General features: G+C 34.2%; 1 protein-coding gene across 1 annotated transcript; it reads left to right on the top strand.

Moving 5' to 3' along the window:
• Positions 1-439: 439 nt before the first annotated feature.
• LOC117324010 (neurogenic locus notch homolog protein 4-like) lies at positions 440-20,051 on the top strand (the record flags this gene model as incomplete). The annotated part of the gene is given in 32 exon segments (XM_033879598.1): positions 440-552; positions 1,200-1,346; positions 1,651-1,703; positions 2,056-2,175; positions 2,473-2,519; positions 4,874-4,986; positions 5,239-5,415; positions 5,660-5,744; positions 6,013-6,113; positions 6,349-6,507; positions 6,678-6,715; positions 6,926-7,042; positions 7,741-7,851; positions 9,624-9,664; positions 10,498-10,601; positions 10,748-10,909; positions 12,686-12,738; positions 13,277-13,305; positions 13,516-13,625; positions 14,129-14,296; positions 15,277-15,341; positions 15,702-15,824; positions 15,931-16,038; positions 16,155-16,198; positions 16,524-16,627; positions 17,087-17,242; positions 17,581-17,630; positions 18,340-18,371; positions 18,594-18,703; positions 19,242-19,404; positions 19,494-19,555; positions 19,989-20,051. Coding segments are annotated over 29 exon segments (2,841 nt in total). The 3' UTR covers positions 19,399-19,404; positions 19,494-19,555; positions 19,989-20,051.
• Positions 20,052-22,746: the final 2,695 nt, after the last annotated feature.

The raw sequence follows: 22,746 nt of genomic DNA, 5'->3' as shown, positions 1-22,746 counted from the left end.
AATCTCGCAAACAGTTGTACATACGCATTATACGTTATGTTTGATATGTATAGAGAATATTGAGTATCATTGTTCTACTTGCAGGTTCAACAACGGTGGTCAGCAGTGTAAGTAATCAGTACTGTATACAATGTAGAATTACATTCATTTTTGGGAATTTTCAACCATCCACATGTATCGATAATAAAGGGTTCCAGGAACAAGTATTATATTAGTCTGGCTTTCACACAGATTTTGATATGTGAAATCCTAACTATTGCTTACTGAGAGCCTTCGGTTTTGTTTTAATACATGACACTCGCTGAAAGCGAACAAAATGAAAAGGTTTGGACAAGCTGATAATATTTTTTTTTAATCTCGGTAAATCAAATATGAATATATATATATTTTATTGTTCATTATGAAAATGTACTTGTATTTTACCCGAACTCTATCACAGAATGGCCCTCATTTCAACCAACCAACGATTCCAGACGAATCGACAGTATCATGTGACATCCATAAAACATGTCACGTGATCTTACATCAAACTCCAGATCCTGTAGCGGGATGGTAAATATATAAAAAAAAAAAATATCAATGTGTATGAACTATTACATAATTGCTTCTACAGTGTTTTGCATTATCATGTACAGAAAATAACGGCATACTTACTCTAATCAATGTAATTACTTGACGCAGTTTACTGTTTTATTTTATGGCTCGATTTTGCATTAATGATTTTATATATATTGTATATTAATGTTTTTTTCATTAGTTTCCCTACGCTTATGGAATATGCTACATCTAAAAAAAAACACCTAAAAACATGCAGATTATTCGTTGTCGACAGTGTAGCACATTTGATATTTGAAACATAATATTTACGTTGTCAGCAATGTATCAACTTTGCTATTTAAACATAATGTTTAAGTGTACGTTGTCGGCGGTGTAACATCAGTATGTTATTCATATGTTGACCTGACAATAAGTCCTATGTTTTGTTGACGCCATGTAAAATCTTCCATTTCACAAAAAAGATAGTTTATATCAGCTTTCGAAGATATCACTCGCTGGTGTTTTCCCAAAAACATTATGACCATTAGGATTCATTAAATCGTTAGACTGCAATGGAAGACGGTTATAACAATATTTCGATAAATTCAAACCAGTCAATATGTACAGAGATAAAAGTAATCAAGTTGCAATGTTATCCACAGCCCTCTAGTCACTGCCGATGCTGTACCTGGTGGTCTGTATGTGATGAGCCCTGTATCGTCAACAAACGGTGTATGTAAAACAGACGTCGCCTTTACTCCGAGTGGCCAGAACGATAAACACGTCTGTTTGACTTCTACACTGCAGGGGTATATAGCAGTTCTATCACCGATCTACATACATCTTAACAGTACCTACATGAACATGATATAAATGGGAATTATATAACACTTTTATGATAGTGGAAACTGAATCGAAAGCTATATATACATATATACCATTGAAAAAGAATAAAGCGTATCACCAATATGTTCTTTATAACGTGAATTATTAATAAAAAATAGTATGCCAATATCACTTTATCTATTTAATATATTGATATGTTTTCTATATTGATTATTGAAACATATTAAGGTAAGCATATATAATAACCGACATATGTTGAACTTCCAGTGTCATTGGTGAAAAGAGATGCTACACTCTACAGGTTACCAGTACTTCTCCAGGTGCGTTCTATGTCATAAGTATATGTGATCATGTTGCTAATTTTGTAGTGTTCAGAGTATTGTTTTGATGACTTAAACTGTTTAGTGTTGAAAATACGTTTTTTTAAATTGTAGCACATCCTTGTTATTGATATATATACGTGATATATCAAAATTTGTAAAAAAAAAAAAAAAAAAAACCCAACATATCCATAAATTAGAATGAAAAAGATGTATTGTTCGATGACGTGTAAGACACGAATGTTTTACGTTTAATGCAGAATAATCAAAACCAAATCGAAAAAGTAGAAATTTCAAATGGATCCTTATATTTCTGAAAATTATACAGTTTTTTGTTGTTTTGGCATTGAAGCCCAAACGCCGTGTGAGATTAAGAACTGTCAGCATGGCGGATTGTGTACAGGGAATCCATCAGGCACTACGGCCACGTGCTCCTGTACCGCCGGGTACTCCGGGGTAGACTGCAGCACAGGTATACCATAGTACACCAGTATTTATAGACAGCTTATATAATATGACAAGTGGCATGGCATATCTATTTGAATGACTGTTTATGTCTGGTGATAGTGTTGAACAACTTTCGATTTCCCATACTGTCAATGCTTCAACAGCATTTAATATGTCTGTACAATCTTCCTCGCATACCACTGCTCAATCAGGGGCTAAATTCACCAGTATTTATTAACAGAAACTGTTTCATAGTTAAGAAATTGCCATAAGCTAAGGAACTATAATGAAACAAAGAACAACTATGATTATTTTGTTGCAGTTGGAGCCCATAATGTCGGCGACCCGTCTGGGAATCCAATACAACCTGTGAGTACTTTATGATTATTGATTAATATCGATTTTAGTTTATTGATTTGATAAGGCTTCTACCCCACTGAGTTCTTGATTGATAGTAATGTCAATTTTCTTATCTTAAAAATCAATAAATCAATCTGTATTGCAATATCCGCACCTGTGATTCAGAGATAAGGAGTAATCTTTTGATTCCTGAAGTGACAACGAGTCAAATTAAATTGAAAGGAGTGATATCCGGGGGGCAGGTGACTTAATCTATCTTTAATATGACACTGCAATACTTACTATATAATTTGTGGTTGTATACACTGTACATAACTGGATACAATTAAAAAGAAAATTGCGTCTCTTGTTTTTGATGGAATTAACCATGCCTAAAATAGACGATACATTTCTAAAGTTATATCTGCGGTCACTGACACTGAAGTAACTTAATTGATCATGTAATAATAACGGCAGTTATCCGCCCCTTTACCAAGGTACAAGTAAACATAAATAACAAACGACAACGTACAGACATAGAACAACAAACAGTTACATACGTTTAGTAACTAAACGACGAACAATATCGTTATGTTTTTAATGATATCTTCGCCGAAGGCCTATTGTAATTGATTAGAAAACATCTGAGGTTATTTACAGATTGAATAAATAGATAGTCTTATAAAATATTAAAAAGAAACGGTGCAAGTTAAAACATCGCCAAAATCCGGGTAGGGTGGAAATGACGTGGCAATCCTTGTGAACAAAACCCAATATCCCTGACTAAAGATAGTATCATTTAACGTAAACTGAATAAACAAGTACGTAATAAATTGCATTTATATAAAAAAAAACATAGTTTGAACATAAAAAATTATTCAGAGGATGGCCGAAAAGTGTTATTATTGGGTAACGATGTTCCGAACGGTTCGTCCAAAATGTCTCGTCCAATAGAAAACAGATATTAACTACGAAAAGGGCAATGTATTTAGTAGAGCGATAGGGTTTTATACTATACAGAACTATAAATTGATAGACAGAAAAATAAATAGATAATAGATAGATAAGTCGGTCAATCGTTATTGTGGTGGGATATATTGCTGACACAAGGTGAGAACTTGATTCAAGCTTGCCATTTATGCCGGTTGCCAGTTTTGAGCTTTCCGCCGGCACGTACATTCAAGCAAAGCGGTTCAGTTGCAAAATAGCCGACACAGACCGAAACATAATTGTTTTTATTCATTTTATATATCTATATATGAATAAACATATTTCAAAAGCATTGTTAACATCGAGCGCTCAAAACAAGTTGGAATTATCTAACCTCTCATATTATGTTCTAATTCACCAGTTCACTATAGCGTCTGTCGAGGTGCGCTGCAAAAGCTCGAATGACCCATGTACCTAGTACACCTGTCTAACTCACCTGTATCACAGGTAAATCACGTGCATCTCGCGCTACGTACCCGATACACTCAATGCCCCATAGTCACCCCACGGGTGCTCCTCACTGTAAATACAGTGCAAACGTAACATTGATAAATTCAATTTTGCGGTTGAACACGTCGCCATTTTGTTTGCCGATGTGCCAGTGTTTCCAAACAGGCAGAAATTAGCGCCGATCGGCACGCGCCGAAATTGTGCCCGCATAACGTGCCAAAACTATTCGGTCACGTAATATTTTTACTATATACATGTATTTTATCATTTTGACAAGTTTTCAATTAATTTTTATGACTTCGTTTTTCAAACGAATTTATTGAAATTTCACCTGCATATAAAGAATTATTTGCTCATTCCTCTGATAATGTTTGCATAAATTTCTGTAGCTGATTTCAAGAGATATTGCATAATTAATTAAAAAAAATATAATGACAGTAACTAAGTACTTGTAATTAATATTGACAGTTATTAAGTAAAATTAAGCAGCGGAAAAGTATGTAAAAAACATCAGGTAAATGACCTAACAATTGTCTACTAGTGTATGGAATCTCAAGAAAATGCATTGAAAAACGAAGTGATACAAAATTCATTGAAAATTTGTCAAATATAGGCCTACAGTAAAAATATTACGAGACCGAATAATTTTGGCACTATACTGTATATCAAAATGCCGGCTATCCGGGGCTGTGGTTCCCTACCTTTGGTTGATGTCACGTCACAACAGTACACGGTACAAGCTGTAATTTGTTTAGAATACACTAATTACATTCCCCAAATGTCATGTAGTATTCTGTTTCTTGGTGTAGTTCCGGTGAGTCCTTGGATATATGAATTATTTAATAAAAATACATTGATTTCATAGTGCCACCAATTGCTAAATTCATATTCAAACGTGCTATTCACTTTCTTGTCTTAATCAAATCACACGATTAACATTTCAGAGTGCTAGCACCACACCTGTGGTTACCGACACAGTAGTGCCCGATACCGTATCCTGTGTTGTCAACACTGTCTGCCACGTACCTGTCCTGGTAACGGGGGATCCGAACAGCCCGTACGTTAAAATAATTATAAAATGTCTGAAAGAACTTGGGTGAACTAAGGAGAAGAATTCGCATACATGTACCTACATTACTTATAAATAATCGTTATTTAGCTTCAAACATATTTCCTGACATAGTTAATGCAATTAAATTAATCTAAAATACAAATCAATTGTGTTTTTATTTTTTATGATTATTGATAAGGACGTGTTGAAATTATGATGAGTATTTTTTATAGAAAAGGTTATACATAATTTCCTCAGACCAACGCTTACCCCAGTAAAGAACGACCCGGGGACACAGGGTGCAAAGGTGACTGTTCCCCTACCTCCGCATCAGCTTCCAGGAAGCCCACCAGGAACGTTTAAAGGTGACGTAACAGTGACGAGTAGTACACAGGGAATACATACGTCATGTGTTCAGACTGCAGACGCGACAGGGTAAGTATATGTCTTGTGTTGATTTTAGATTATACAGAACTGACATATCAAAAGAATGTATACATATGTTGATTTGCAGTTCAATTGCATTAAGTTATTTCTATCAGTACACTTATTCCTTACCGTTGAAACTGTCCTCTATCAATTAATCTAATACATGAAGTGTTTTAAGGAAAAATCATATTTGAGGATTACAGTTTTTATGATTTTTTTTCGTATAACTATATATCATATATTTTCATAGAACCAGTGCCCAGGTGTTGTGTTTTAAGGTGAACGTGAAGGGTCCACCCTCTTCTGGAAACACAGCCCCGTCCACTGTTCAGCAGGTACATGTGCGTGTGTTGACGCTATGCTATAATGATGTACCAGTTTTACTGGAAACTGTGTCTAGTATCCATTATATTTAGTTCAAAACACTTGAAAAGAATTCTGTTGATGGCTAGAGACATAAAAAATACCCGTTTTTATAATTAATGCCTTGGGATGTTTTGTCTATGCTCTATTCACTCTGATATCTCAATAGTCTGTGTTTGTCTAGCCGTTATAATGTTAGGATTCGCCCGTCGTATAATATGATGTGATGTTTTCTTATAGATCATTGAACCTACCCTCCCTGCTGAGTCTGTAATCAAATGCTCAAAGGACAAATCCTGTCACGTCCTCATCCATACAGCTCCTACAGGAGGGTCACAGTGGTACGTGTATCTGCTGTACTGTTCAAAACAATACCTCAGTCAGACTGATTAAGGGATCCATTTAGTCTTGTGTTTCAACTTCATGTAATTAATTATTGCCATATTTAATCATTTTTTCTCGGAATTAAAAAATGCGTTTTAAAGATATTTTTAATTGTATGTATAGCATTAATAGTGATTGAAAATATTTAAGTGGGCTAATCCTTTACAAGTTTTATTTTTCTGATTTTGATAGTGATGCGAGAGTTACCGAGAAAGGGACTATTTCCGGTGGCGTAAATATATTTACTCCAGTCAAGGACACGGACGGGACGTGTGTAACGGATATCAGACTACCCTCAAACAATGTAGGCATAAAGCATATCTGTTTCCAAGTAGCACCGGTCTCAAATGGGTAAGGAAGGATTGAAATTTACAGATACAATACATCATTCATACAATATACTATCGAACTCGACATATCCGTATACGCTTTTATGTGGAAGTGATTGGGGAATTTATAGTTTTGAAGCATTTTGCGCGAGTAGACGTCATTAATATTTTGAAATGAACTTTACTTTTCAGTGGAAACGCTGAATCTCGTTGTTACGATCTGCATATCGGTAAGTCGAGTTAATGATTTTTACTGAGATACAATCACAGCGGCAATGTTAAGTAATATTTTTCATACCAAAGTAGTAAACAAGAAAGAATCATTATTGAGGTATGAGAATGATGTGTAAACTATATGGTGAACAGTGACTCTATCTCCATCCATTTCGAATGCATATGAAAATATCATCTTCTCATGCTTTGTCAAATGTTTGTTTCAGACCAAGATCCGTGTATAACAGTGCCATGCCCATCAACCAAAGGGACATGTGTTTCAGGGCCAGGGTTTCCAAAATGTCAATGTAAACCAGGATACGTGGGTCTTACATGTAACACAAGTAAGTGATATACTGGTGGTCTGGATACAAGTGTATAGTAGCAATAAACCAATAATACAATTATACATGTAAAAATATGTAAAAAATCTGTGAACTGTCCTTTCATTAAATGATTATCTAAGAAAGAAATGTGTGTCTTTCTTTCCTTGTTATGTATTCATACCATACAGCCTGCTATCTTCGCGGCTCGTAGATAAGACAATATCAAAATTTCGCAGATTTTGCAACTGATCTCGAGTTTTAAACGTAGACGTATTTGAGTTTTGCTCCAACTACCCGTTATCACATAGGACAGGTTCCTTAAAAGCGGCCTTATCACACCAAAGATAGATACAAATTTCACAATTTTAATTAACATGTTTTAAATGATAAATTCAATCAAAATGACCGTTGGTTGGTTTTATATTACGGTTTATTAGTAAAATAATGACTACAGTACAGGTGATAGTATTTTCCGGATTCACAAGAGTGCCACGCTTTATAAAAAAATATTTCCGCGAAATATCCTGCTATACCGGCATATATAAAACAATGCATGGCAGTTATTCGAATATAGTCGTCTTTAACGATTGGTTTGAAAAACATAAATCGGTAGAAATAATAGCAAAATCTAAAATATGTTAGTCGTAAAACGGTCTTTTATATTAAGCATTGAATTATCAATTTAAAACTGTTTTATCATGATCTTTATTGGATAGATGACCTGTGTGCTTCTAAGACGTGTAGTAACGGCGGTGTTTGTATCATACGAGATGTCAGTGCCTTCTGTCTATGTCCGCCGGGTAAACAAGGGAACACATGTGATACTGGTAAGCTATGAACATACCAGTAATACATAGTCGTATTTTCATCTTCTTCCCCTATGTTGATTTTATATTGTTCTAGTTTAACGTTGTTTTGAAATTCAATGATGAAAACTTAGCATTAAAATCGTGTCTCCCCTTCAAGACTAACATTTTCTTTTGACCTATTTCGAGTTTTCTGGTGGACTCCTAGATGTTAGGCTCTTACCATCAATGACGAGTTTAGAAAGGCGAATTAACTGTGTGATGTCCATGTCATTTTACTATAATGCATCTGACTCTCAATTTGTTTTGAAAGGAGATACACTGTAAAGTCTTGTTTTCTATTGTAAAGGTGGTAAGTTTTGTTTGTCTATTGTAAAGGTAGCAAGGTCTTGTTTGTCTATTGTAAAGGTGATAAAGTCTTGTTTGTCTATTGTAAAGGTGGTAAAGTCTTGTTTTCTATTGTAAAGGTGGTAAGTTTTGTTTGTCTATTGTAAAGGTAGTAAAGTCTTGTTTGTCTATTGTAAAGGTGGCAAAGTCTTGTTCGTCTATTGTAAAGGTGATAAAGTCTTGTTCGTCTATTGTAAAGGTAGTAAAGTCTTGTTTGTCTATTGTAAAGGTGGTAAAGTCTTGTTTGTCTATTGTAAAGGTGGTAAAGTCTTGTTTGTCTATTGTGAAGATGGTAAAGTCTTGTTCGTCTATTGTAAAGGCGGTAAAGTCTTGTTTGTCTATTGTAAAGGTGGTAAAGTCTTGTTCGTCTATTGTAAAGGTAGTTAAGTCTTGTTTGTCTATTGTAAAGGTAGTAAAGTCTTGTTTGTCTATTGTAAAGGTAGTAAAGTCTTGTTTGTCTATTATAAAGGTAGTAAAGTCTTGTTTGTCTATTGTAAAGGTGGTAAGGTCTTGTTTGTCTATTGTAAAGGTGGTAAGGTCTTGTTTGTCTATTGTAAAGGGGATAAAGTCTTGTTTGTCTATTGTAAAGGTGGTAAAGTCTTGTTTGTCTATTGTAAAGGTAGTAAAGTCTTGTTTGTCTATTGTAAAGGCGGTAAAGTCTTGTTCGTCTATTGTAAAGGTGGTAAAGTCTTGTTTGTATATTGTAAAGGTGGTAAAGTCTTGTTTGTCTATTGTAAAGGTAGTAAAGTCTTGTTTGTCTATTGTAAAGGTGGTAAAGTCTTGTTTGTCTATTGTAAAGGTGGTAAAGTCTTGTTTGTCTATTGTAAAGGTGGTAAGGTCTTGTTTGTCTATTGTAAAGGGGATAAAGTCTTGTTTGTCTATTGTAAAGGTGGTAAAGTCTTGTTTGTCTATTGTAAAGGTGGTAAAGTCTTGTTTGTCTATTGTAAAGGTGGTAAAGTCTTGTTTGTCTATTGTAAAGGTGATAAAGTCTTGTTTGTCTATTGTAAAGGTAGTAAAGTCTTGTTTGTCTATTGTAAAGGTGGTAAAGTCTTGTTTGTCTATTGTAAAGGTGGTAAGGTCTTGTTTGTCTATTGTAAAGGTGGTAAAGTCTTGTTTGTCTATTGTAAAGGTGGTAAAGTCTTGTTTGTCTATTGTAAAGGTGGTAATATCATGTGTTTTGAGAGATTGAGAAGTATATACGGTTATTCTTAACTGATTTTCGTGGATGTTGTTATTTTCTGAATTAATTTTTTTTCCAAAAATTAAAAATAAATACTTAAATAAATTAAATGATAAATAAAATAAAATAAATAGTAATATGTAAATAAATAAATAAATAAATAAAATCAATGCAACCAAAAAAATTGTAAAAGGTCTCCAGTTTTAATCACATTATTTTTTTCCAGATGCCTCGACTCCTATACCTGGATCACCTTCCAGTCCAAACGTAAGGTTTTAACGAGTAACGATTACAAAAGAGAATTGTATTTTAAAAAAATGCAATCGCCTACTGTTTTTTCGTTTTCAGTTTAACATTTTTTCCATTAACGTCCAGGGCACGTTCCAATGGTATGAGGTTAGATTAGGAGCATATGTTTTCTATTACTTTAAATTGTTAGAGACCCAAATATCCAATCAAATTGGGATAAAGAACCTCATTTTCTATAGCCTACGTCGTAGTTTTCTACATTGCTTTTTGGATTACTATGATTGCAGTTTCTTCAATCATTTTGGGGTTAAGAGTTAACTCTTATACTAACGTTTTTTTTTTCCTTTTTGCTTCTAAATAAAATTCATAAAAGGGAGCTAACTCTTACACTAACGTTATTTATTTCCTAAATATAATTCATAGACGGGAGCTATCATTAATGCTCACATTATTTATGATTCTGAATAGAATTCATATAAGGGAGTTAACACTAGATATTTAGTGATATACCCTCTCCACTTAAGTTGATTGAGAAGTATCAAAGTCAATCGACTATAAACAACCATATCTGACCACGCTGTGCACGAATAAATTGTTTATTCTTACTTAAAACCGCCAGACCTAGGCAGAGTCAGGTGAATGCGATCAATACGTATTCGAATTAAATATTTCAATGTACCTCAGTAAACAGTGATTGGATATTTGTGAGAATATTAGTGTTGATTTCCCTTAATTTCCGAGCAACACTCTAATGATACTTGTGGAATTATTTCAAGGATACGTAAAATCAATGTAATTAGTCATATAGTGAATGTACATATTTATACATATTATGCAACGTTTAATTTTAGACGGACCCTAAGTTCGTGGATACAGTGCTACCAAAGAGATTAGTATGCACAGTTGGTGAAGAGTGTAAGATACAAGTACCTGTGGCGGGAAATCCGCTTACATCGTATGTATTCAATGAAATCATGGAATCAAATCGACATACATATATAGTCTATTTCATTAATTATAAACATTTATTAAACATGATGTGTCCGAACCACTCAGAACTTGGAATATTGTTTGACATTTTTGTAACGTTTTACGCTTTAGGGGTAACATTCAGTTTGGACACACAGACAACGGGTTGAATCAGGGATCCATCGCCGTTGACCCATCGATTGTGTCCACTGACCAACACCTGACAACTTTCGCCTTTACACCGACTAGTGCGGGTGACAAACGTGTGTGTGTGCAGACAAAGACTGCTATACAGTAAGTTTTATTTTTACACTCGTGTAATATATAGGGGATATTGAATGGTTTTACCTTTGAATATAACATATATTTATATGAGTATATGAGTATGACAGAATATCGAAATATCGAAATATTCTGTCATACGACTGAAATGTATGTCAACTTCAACGGGAAACAATCCGATTAACATTTTAATACATTTGTCTGATAAAAAAAATAATAAAAACCATCGAAAAAATAATATTGTCAACAACTGCGGAAATCGGTAACATAATTAATGTCTTTTTGTGACGTTACTCACTACTCACATCAACTTGACGGCGCCATTTTGAAATGACTGTTCAACGCAATTTAAGCGTTTTCTACTGTTATCATAGAATCAGTGCATGAAAAACTATCTTCGAGTAAGTATTTTGTCAAAAACTAGTCTAAATGTTTAAGAAATACATCGAAATCTTCAATGAGGTGAATACAAAGGGGTTGCTCCGATTGGTCAAAACAAAAAACTTACATTTTCACTGCAAAACATTGGATCCACTTCAGAATCCGCACCCTTAGACTTCTCAACTAATGGTTCTTGTCCACCCTCAGCAATTACAAAAGGTAAAACGTTGACAAACAAAAAATAGAACCAAAACTGAAATAAATAAAAAAAATCAATCTGAAAAACAAATCTAATATAAGTCATAAGATGAAAGAAAAAAATAAACTCATAAGCAAACAAAGTAAGGAATAATTAACAACAACAAAATTAAAAAATAACAATAAAGAGTTACCTTCCCTTATTATGCTAAGGGTCAAACCCTACGCAATTATCTCCCCTTGATCGGGAGGGGCACCTGCGCAGTAAGTGTTGCCGTCGACAGATGACCGGAACGACACTAAATGTGGACAGCCACACTGGGTACCCACTACAAAGCAGTTAATCAAATATGCAAAGAAAATTAAATATGTCAATGTAAAATATCTAGCTTACCAGATCCACACAACAAGTAAGAACATTCAACACCGAGTCGACAAAAAAAACAGAAGGGTGTACCACATATAAAACTGAACATATAAACATAAAATGCAAGTGTGAATAAATGAGATTAAGTTAATAGGGTAATGGGTAAGTGCACCTGCTTCAGAGCTTAAACCCACTGGTATAATTTAACACCCTGTACTTACCAAAAATATGACAATATTGAAACACGAAATATGAGTAATCTACCGTATACAACTAAATTGTTTAAAAAAAAAAAAAAAACACGCAAAAGAAATATTCATACACAATTAATTTAACAGTTCGAATCTCACGTAGTATTCCCGATGATTTATGACATTCCCGGTAACAGTAATAGCTCAATGTCCCATAAACTGCAGTAATAGCTCCTCAGCGATGAAATTTAAAGTTCTGCTTCCCTCAATCTACTTCCGGTACTTTTTACTGTTCATCGCTGCAATGAAGATATAGGTTTTATCAGTTTGATAAATGTCTCAATTTCACTGGCAAAATGCAATAAATATGAATATAAATAAACTATCTATAGATTAGGTCGTTAAAAACAAACATACGTTAAGATATTATAAAATACTATAATACAGATAATTGACAGACGTTAAGTGCATTTTGTACGTGCAAGATTAAGAAATGTGAGATTTACATAACTCTCTGTCCGAATTAATGAGATTGCTTTTGTATATTATGTTCAAAAAATAACTTCAATGATATTTTTATCTATCTGCTCGATATACATTATAATTTGTATTAAAAGAGGTTTCTGACGATATGTTACTTTTGCATATTAGAAATGTAGACGAGATGTGCTTTGTCGTGGATGCGAAAGCACCGCCACCTGCTGGTGAGTACATTTATTTCGCTTGGTTCGGTGTTTCTCGTCATTTTCAAAACGAGCAAATACCTGATTTCATATCAATACCTGTTGTTGCAAATCAAATAAAGATATCATTCATATCAAGAGTTACTTTATTTTTTTAAAAACAAAATTGTGACAAATAATGATATATATCTTGGTAGAATATTAGTATTCATTGTTGAATGACACTATATTGGTTAAATTTATGTTCATAGGTCATTTAAGCTGTTCCAAAACTTGTAAGCCCGACCTTGGATGATCTGCCTAATAATTTACCGTAGAAAAGGCATATTCATTCACTGTGCACTATATTATGACGTCAGTAATAATATCTGTATGCATATTATGACGTCTTCAGTTCATGCTGTTCCTACATGTATATACTGAATAACCGGCGGATACATCATTAATGTCAAAACTAATGTTTTCCACGAAATCAACGTCAGAAATGTCTCTATATTTATGTATACCTACATGATGACATTTGGATGGTTTGAATAGGATCTATGTTTGTTTATTGTAGGGACATCGACTCATCCTGATATGTCAAAGGTAATAACTGTTTCACATTTAACATGTTACTGACAAAATGCACTCTGAGATAAAAAAAAAAAAAAAAAGAAGACATTATGTTGACATGGTGGTGTCGTTATGATTTTATGTATAATATGAATATTTAACCCTAGATATTGTTCATTAAGGATACCTAAAATTATTGATTTATTTTAATTGGAATACGTCCATATATCATTATCTTCACAGCCCCAGTTCACGTCGCCTTCTTTGCCAGACAATTCTATTGTGGAATGTCACACTGGTGCTACGTGTCACATCCATTTGTCCACAACTCCTGGAAGCCCAGGAACCAACTGGTATAATTAATAAAATTTATGAAACGCAAAAAATTGATTCCGTATTTTGATATCATTTGTATATTCTTTCAAATATGAGAGATAAGTTTTCTCAGAGGACTCATATTTCAAGCATATTTATTCAAAGAGCCTGTTTATCAAGTTATTGCCGTAATCATCACTAAACATATCAATATTACCGCAAATCAAAAACAAGTTCTTTTAATGAAACTTATTTGCTTTGATACACTTGTACGTGTTAAAATTGATGTCTTTTCTATGAATGGTTATTATAGCATTCTTGAATTACACGATTCAGTTCGAAATACTACTTCCCAAAGAAAATTGAAACTGTGAGTTTTTATTTCTCAATTAAACGCTTGTTAGATTGCATTCATTTCCATTATAAATACAATCTGTATTATAGATAAATAGAATGGCGCCCAGGTCTTCTGAAAGCCTGTTTTTTATAGATATACATATTGCATTAGCTACAGCTATTTATCTTTAGTTGTACATTGCAGCCCCGACATCGTACAGACTGCCACAGGACAGATGCAAAATGTCCATGTATTCAAGACAAGCCCAACTATTACTGGAGCAAATCCATCTTGTCAATCAACCGTAACCCTGGCACCAACCCCCGGTCAGATAGGAGACCAACATATCTGTTTGAAACCAAAAACAAACAGGTACACTCCCCACTATTCCACCTTTGGTTGTATGTGTTGTGTGTGTTGTTTAGGTGATGTGTTTGCGTGTTGTTTAGGTGTTGTGTGTGGGCTGTTTATGTGTTTTGTGTGTGTTGTTTAGGTGTTGTTTGTGTGTTATTTAGGTGTTGTGTGTGCTGTTTAGGTGTTGTGTGTGTTGTTTAGGTGTCGTGTGTGTGTTGTTTAGGTGTTGTTTGTGTTATTTAGGTGTTGTGTGTGCTGTTTAGGTGTTGTGTGTGTGTTGTTAATGTGTTTTGTGTGTGTTGTTTAGGTGTTGTGTGTGTGTTTATATGGTGTATGTGTGTTGTTTAGGTGTTGTGTGTGTTGCTAAGGTGTTGTTTGTGTGTTGTTTAGGTATTGTGTGTGTGTTGTTTAGGTGATGTGTGTGTGTTGTTTATGTGTTTTGTGTGTTGTTTAGGTGTTGTGTGTGTTGTTTAGGTGTTGTTTGTGTGTTGTTTGGGTGTATTGTGTGTGTTGTTTAGCTGTTGTGTGTATGTTGTTTATGTGTTGTGTGCGTGTTGTTTAGGTGTTGTGTGTGTGTTGTTTAGGTGTTGTGTGTGTTGTTTAGATGTTGTGTGTGTGTGTGTGTGTGTGTGTGTGTGCGTGTGTGTGTGTGTGTGTGTGTGTGTGTGTTGTTTGTCTGTGTGTTGTTTATGTGTTGATTAAGTGTTGTTTAGGTGCTTGGTGTAGGGTCTCTGAGTTCTGATTTATCTGATATATGAAATCAGTAATACACTGTTCATGTATGAACTAAATATAGTGCACATCACTCATGTACATGTATTATGCTATTCTCTCACCGATAATTCAGTGATGTTGACACCTTACCGATAGTCTGCGACTACTATTGACATAGTCTCCCCAACTGGGATTATTTTAATAGTAATAAATTGTTATAAATACTAACTATATTTGTTTTATTAAGTCAAGCTTTATAATGGTATTTCTTCAATTCATTTCAGTAAGCAAGGTAATAGTAAATGTTTTACTATCAAGGTGACTGATCCAAACACCGATGCATCAACAGGTAAATGTTGTTATTATTAAATAAATATATACTAATGCATATAGGTATCTATTATATACATATGTATAACACAAAATTGTACACTACAGATCCCAAGCACTCACTTTAGGAACTGCAGACCAATACAAATGAAACATAAATTTGAAAAATCTATAACCTGCTCTTTGTTGACAGTTACATATAATGTACCTGTTAAATTATCAAATTAAATTAATAGTTAAATGAATCTTGAATTGTTCAGAAAGTGTCAAATTAACCATTGTCGGCATTCTCTTGCTCTTTGATTCTATCCCGGGATTCTACCTAGGAAGGTAATCTTCCTAAATATAATCGTATCATTGTGCATATTATGTTTGGTAGGCGGACCGTGCCAGTCTCTCCATTGTCATAACGGAGGGAATTGTGACGCTGTCGTAACAGGATCAACACCTTCAGCAAACTGTGTTTGTACGTTAGGTTACAGTGGACAGACTTGTGATACAGGTATGGTGTCAATACTCATCGGATACATGTCAACACTGCTTTAAATTTGTTTGACTTATCTGGATTTGTAATTTACCCACATAATAATTCATTGTTCTTTCCACAGCTACTTGTGGAGGCACAAACTGTCAAAACGGTGGAGTATGTGTCATACAAAACAGTTTACCAGTCTGCATATGTCCTCCAGGGAAGATAGGGACTCAGTGTGCCAATGGTATGGAACTAAATAATTCAAACATATTCTTTATTTCTCAGAGGAATCTCGCGATTTTAAAACAAATAATGAATACAAACAAAGTGTATATAATCTACACTGGTTTATCGTTGCAGATGGATCTATTCCTATCCCAGGATCCCCTTCGGCGGTTCCGGCGGTATGTAAAACACTTGTCTACATACATTGCCGATAATTCTTCAGTAGTTATTGATAGCAGGCAAAGAGACGAAACCATCGTCCAAATATTACGTATTGTCTGTATCGTATATCAAAGGGAAGAACATATTTATCTCTTGCCTTATTGTATGGTACACAATATACATCCTTTACCGACTTTGTGGTCTGATTGTAATTTACGAAAATAAAGTTCATACCGACGAGTCATGATCATTTTCGGCTTGCTCTTCTTCGAGATTGTCCGTGTTAACTTGTGTTTGCCACAACTTTTCTGTTTGTAATTTATGTACTTTATTTTCCTCCAGGCGGTTCCCGTTTTTGTGGATACAGCTTTATTGAAATCGATCACTTGTGTTGTTAATGAAGTGTGTGCTATACCATTGCCAGTGAAGGGTTCTGCCGTCACACAGTAAGTTAACTAAGTACGCTCTAGATTGTAATCAAGACTCTTATTCCACTTTTTGGAAATTACATATGGGGGATATAATTTTATTATTGCTATTAAAATCAATGCCATTTTAAAGTTCCTTATAATCTAAAGGAATGGATGTGTTTGAATAACTGTTCTTCTGTTACATTTCACACCTTACATGGGAACATGTGTTAGCCAGTATGACCAGTTGTTTTCGTGCATCGAGCTATATCTTAAATGAGTAGGAAGGTAACCTTATGAGCGTATAGTTATTTAACATTTCTTGATTATTAGAATGTAAAAATGGTGAATTCAGATTATCATCAATAATGTATGAAATAAAAAACAGAACCAAAGTTATCCGGAAATTTTAATCATGATTTCATGACAATGCATGTCTTATGTTTCCTTAAAAATTGTCGGTTCAAAACAAAAACGTCTTTATTGCTTCCATAGATCAGATTTAAAGTTTGGCCAAGTTGATACAGGAGTCACAGAGGGAATAATAAATGTTGACCCGACACCCGGTAATCAACATTTGGCAAACTTTTTAGTCACCCCGACTCAGACAGGGAACAAAAATGTCTGCGTGCAGACGAAAACAGCAACATCGTGGGTACCGTTCTTATATCTCTTATTGTAACTTCATTGTTGTGATACATGATGATGTATTGTCTTTGTATGACCACATATACGCTTATAATTTATAGATGATAATATTATTTGATTGAACACATTTTACATGTATATGTAGTAGACAAATGCCAATGATGAAACGCTATCTAGTTTGATAGTATATGGCATGCGTAGTGTCAATTTTCAAAAAACAATTAAGCATAATCTAAATCATTTCATAATTGAATAAGTGTAACATAATCAAAGCTGAATAAGCAATTGCGGCTTGGTTTAAAACACACGCTTGATGATCAATGGATATATTCACATTGCAGAAATGTAGATGAGGTATGCGTCGTAGTGAATGCAGTATCGTCATCATCAGGTAAGCCTTTTTTTACGCACGCTATATGTATACTATGCTATAGGTATTTTTATGTTGTAGCACAAATACAAACGTAGCAGCATATTTCCCCAAAAGCGGCTCCGAATTAGGGTGTATCCTTTAAGCGCATCATAGAATGGTTTACGTAATTCTAACACAGGCGTCTGATTTAAACAGGATAACCTTTGTCCGTTTAACTGGTGTCATATTGGAAAGAAATAGATAAATAAGTCTTCCATTCCGTTTATGCAATACATTTTTTTCCTCAGATATGTTTGCCTGAGATTTTTTTATCGTACTTTTCTTAAAAAAAGGATGAAAGTGGTGTTCTATCGAATCTCTTTCTTCCTATTTAGTTTGAGATGTGCCATAGTGTACTTTTTATCATACTTATATGTTTTGATACATTTATATGTGAATCTATATTTTCTAATATCTTATCACCTTGTGGTAGCCATTTTGAATTCATAATACTCTCTTTGTTTTCTGTATGTTGAATATACATAAACATGTTTAAGCAAATACGAAAACCGAATCAATCATGTCATAATACTCTTTATATATTTTATTGATGCGATTCAACTTCATAAGTTTTACCTCCCATTTTGAAAACATTAGCTGACAAATTTACATAGGTGTAACCTCTCGATACATAACAAAAATACACATACTCATCCCTGCTATAGTTTATGTATTTCTTTATATATAGGAAATCCCTCGCCGGGCACAAGTTCCAGTAAGGTAGGTACTGTATACTAGATACCCGACAGACAACATTGATGTGAATAGAGTAAATATACATTAATGAAATACAATTACATTACAAATAAAAAAAATATTTAAACAAATATATTCCACATGGAACAGCACAAGAGTTTTCAAATGGGCAATATCTGGAGTAAAACAAATTGTTGAAACCATTTTATTTACACGAGTATGTTTTCTCATTACTGCATTTGATAGCCTCAGTTTGCGTCGCCGTCTCTACCCGACAACTCTGTTGTTGAATGTAAAATCGGATCTACGTGTTACATCCACGTGGCTACGACTACTGGAACTACGGACAAGCAATGGTAAATTCTTAATCAAAGTATGTTGTCATATATAACGCATAATTTTTGAAGAACAGTCCAACTCAAATCATTATTTATAGCTACAACATTGTCCTGTTCGAATTTCAGATATACTCAAAAGCATTATAAAGATTTTCAGAAATAGATGTTGACTTACTTTGTCCCAAAGCTAATTAGAAATTGCCTTTTTTCGTGGACAAAACGATAAGACTAGTTCTCAAATTATATCATGATTAATTGCTATCTAGAGTTGAACCACTTTTTCTGATGAGTGACTCTTACTTTCTGACTTTCTGACCTCTCTTTGCACGTCGTTCATTGATATTATAAATATTTCTAAGCTATGGTACTTATTCTTTTGTTTACGTGACTCTCTTTGATCATTAGTCCTTAACAGGATCAATACTATATTTTCTGCTGAGCGACACCCTCTTGGCGCATCAGGTAGTATTCGATATCCCACGTAATATATGTAGTTTGTAAGTCGTCAAGGCCACAATCAAGATGAGCTGGAGTACATATATCTCATTGTTTCCAGTCCGGATGTCATACAAACTAGCGTACAACAAAACATGGAGAACGTGGCAGTGATTCCATCTGGTACATCCTCATCATCCCACCTGTACAGCTACGGTGGCTATCAAACCTATAGACAGCCAGTCCGGAACCCATACTGTCTGTCTGTCGCCAACTAAACAAAGGTAGGACGATCTCTTTAATTTGATTAATTTGTTCTAGTCCAAAATGCAATGTACACTCGAACATTAATGGAAATCAACTTCTGTTTCAGTGGTACTGGGAAGCAGAGATGCCTCAAAGTTCATGTCACAGGTCCAACAGATTCTACAACAGGTAATCCTTGTTTCATAGACTAAAATAGAGCGTCAAGTTGATAATGTGAATTGATCAATTTAACCCCCCCCCCCCCCTTTTTTTTCTTAAAGAAAGCATTTTTCTACAACGCACGATAAATGATTTCAAAACAATATCCTTTTCAAAAAGTAATAACTGTTATACGAAGATTGGTAACAAAAATCCACAGGTACATTTGAATTCGACCAAAAATTACAATGCCCCGTCAGAGGAGATATAATGACGTAGAGATAAGGGGTTTCTATATTATATAATTACAATTCCCTGTAAGAGCATATATAATGACGTAGAGATATAGGGTTTCGATATGCTATATAAGTACATTACCCTGCCAGAGGCGATGTATTGACATAAAGATATAGGGTTTCGATATACTCAATATTGATCATGATTAATTGTACATCTATTCCAGGTGGACCTTGTCAAGTGCTCCACTGCCAAAACAGTGGTTCTTGTGTTGCTGATATGACTTCGTCCCCACCCAAGGCGCATTGTAGTTGTATCGGGGCCTTTACAGGACCCACATGTGCCATACCTTCGACCCCAGGTAGGTGTTACAAAACACTTTTCGTATATCATCGTAATATACGATCCTTAAGGATTGTAATATGCTTTTATATCTTATTGTGTGGGATTCTAATACTTCTTTGGTCACACTAAGATTTGACCGTGTAGTAATCAGGTCAGAGTAATACTTGACTGTGTAGTAATTATGGCAGAGTAATAGTTGACTGTGTAGCAATTAGGTCACAGTAATATTTGACTGTATAGTATTAGGTCACAGTGATATCTGACTGTGTAGTATTAGGTCACAGTAATATCTAACTGTGTAGTAATTAGGTCACAGTGATATTTGATTGTGTAGTTTAAGGTCACAGTGATATCTGATTGTGTAGTTTAAGGTCGCAGTAATATCTGATTGTGTAGTTTAAGGTCACAGTGATATCTGATTGTGTAGTATTAGGTCACAGTGATATCTAATTGTGTAGTATTAGGTCGCAGTAATATCTGATTGTGTAGTTTAAGGTCACAGTGATATCTGATTGTGTAGTAATTAGGTCACAGTGATATCTGATTGTGTAGTTTAAGGTCACAGTGATATCTGATTGTGTAGTTTAAGGTCACAGTGATATCTGATTGTGTAGTATAAGGTCACAGTGATATCTAACTGTGTAGTATTAGGTCACAGTGATATCTGATTGTGTAGTATTAGGTCACAGTGATATCTAACTGTGTAGTAATTAGGTCACAGTGATATATGATTGTGTAGTATTAGGTCAAAGTAATATCTGATTGTGTAGTATTAGGTCACAGTGATATCTGATTGTGTAGTAATTAGGTCACAGTGATATCTGATTGTGTAGTATTAGGTCACAGTGATATCTGATTGTGTAGTATAAGGTCACAGTGATATCTAACTGTGTAGTAATTAGATCACAGTAATATATAACTGTGTAGTTTTAGGTCAAAGTGATATCTGATTGTGTAGTATTAGGTCACAGTGATATCTAACTGTGTAGTAATTAGGTCACAGTAATATCTGACTGTGTAGTATTAGGTCACAGTGATATCTGATTGTGTAGTACAAGGTCACAGTGATATCTAACTGTGTAGTATTAGGTTACAGTGATATATAACTGTGTAGTTTTAGGTCAAAGTAATATCTGATTGTGTAGTATTAGGTCACAGTGATATCTAACTGTGTAGTATTTAGGTCACAGTAATATATAACTGTGTAGTTTTAGGTCAAAGTAATATCTGATTGTGTAGTATTAGGTCACAGTAATATATAACTGTGTAGTTTTAGGTCACAGTGATATCTGATTGTGTAGTATTAGGTCAAAGTAATATCTGATTGTGTAGTATTAGGTCACAGTAATATATAACTGTGTAGTTTTAGGTCAAAGTAATATCTGATTGTGTAGTATTAGGTCACAGTAATATATAACTGTGTAGTTTTAGGTCAAAGTAATATCTGATTGTGTAGTATTAGGTCACAGTAATATATAACTGTGTAATGTTAGGTCAAAGTGATATCTGATTGTGTAGTATTAGGTCACAGTAATATATAACTGTGTAGTTTTAGGTCACAGTGATATCTGATTGTGTAGTATTAGGTCACAGTAATATATAACTGTGTAGTTTTAGGTCACACTGATATCTGATTGTGTAGTTTTAGGTCACAGTGATATTTGACAGTGTAGTAATTAGGTCGCAGTAATATCTGATTGTGTAGTTTAAGGTCGCAGTAATATCTGATTGTGTAGTATAAGGTCACAGTGATATCTAACTGTGTAGTATTAGGTCACAGTGATATCTGATTGTGTAGTTTAAGGTCACAGTAATATCTGATTGTGTAGTTTTAGTCACAGTGATATTTGACAATGTAGTAATTAGGTCAAAGTAATATCTTACTTTGTAGTTTTAGGTCATAGTAATAGCTTATTGTGTTTTATTATGATACACTTTGTACGTCACCCTAATGTCTGTTTAGAATTATACTTTACCTTAATGAGCTAGGAATACATGAATGTGCATTTGTGAAAGCACATCTCTATAATTGTTTTACTATTGGTTGAATACTTACAGTCTTTTTAAAACATCTTTAAATCACTTGATAATTTGGATGATTATATTTGAACTGTTTTAACTACACTGATGATTTTTTCAATTTTAGCTGGTCCTTGTAGTAGCAATCATTGTCTCAATGATGGAGTTTGTATCGTTAAAAATGGCCAAGCATCTTGCCTTTGTCCATCAGGAAAAACCGGGAATCGGTGCCAAAATGGTAAATACATGTAGCAGCTCAGTAAGAAAGTCGCAGTACTACGTATCATATACAGTAGGCATATACTGTGTTAATGTTATATAACAATACCATCTTCTATGTATATATATATATTACCGGCATATAGTGCTTGTGTAATATAACAATAGCACCTTGTATATTGTATTGTGTAAGACCTAATTCATTATTTTACAGATGGATCAACACCGATACCCGGATCTCCCATCGTATTACCGGTATGTTCTTACAAATGCACAATTCTTTCATTGTGTCAATAAAATCACTGCACCGTCCACCTTTATACAACACTTCTTATCTTACTTTTTCTTTAAAATTATGCATTTAGTCATTTCACTCGTGACAGTATATCAAACCAAGCTTT

The sequence above is a fragment of the Pecten maximus genome, chromosome 3, assembly GCF_902652985.1.
Source record: "Pecten maximus chromosome 3, xPecMax1.1, whole genome shotgun sequence".
In the NCBI taxonomy this organism is placed as follows: Eukaryota; Metazoa; Mollusca; class Bivalvia; order Pectinida; family Pectinidae; genus Pecten; species Pecten maximus.
This window is presented reverse-complemented; position numbering and strand designations above follow the sequence as displayed.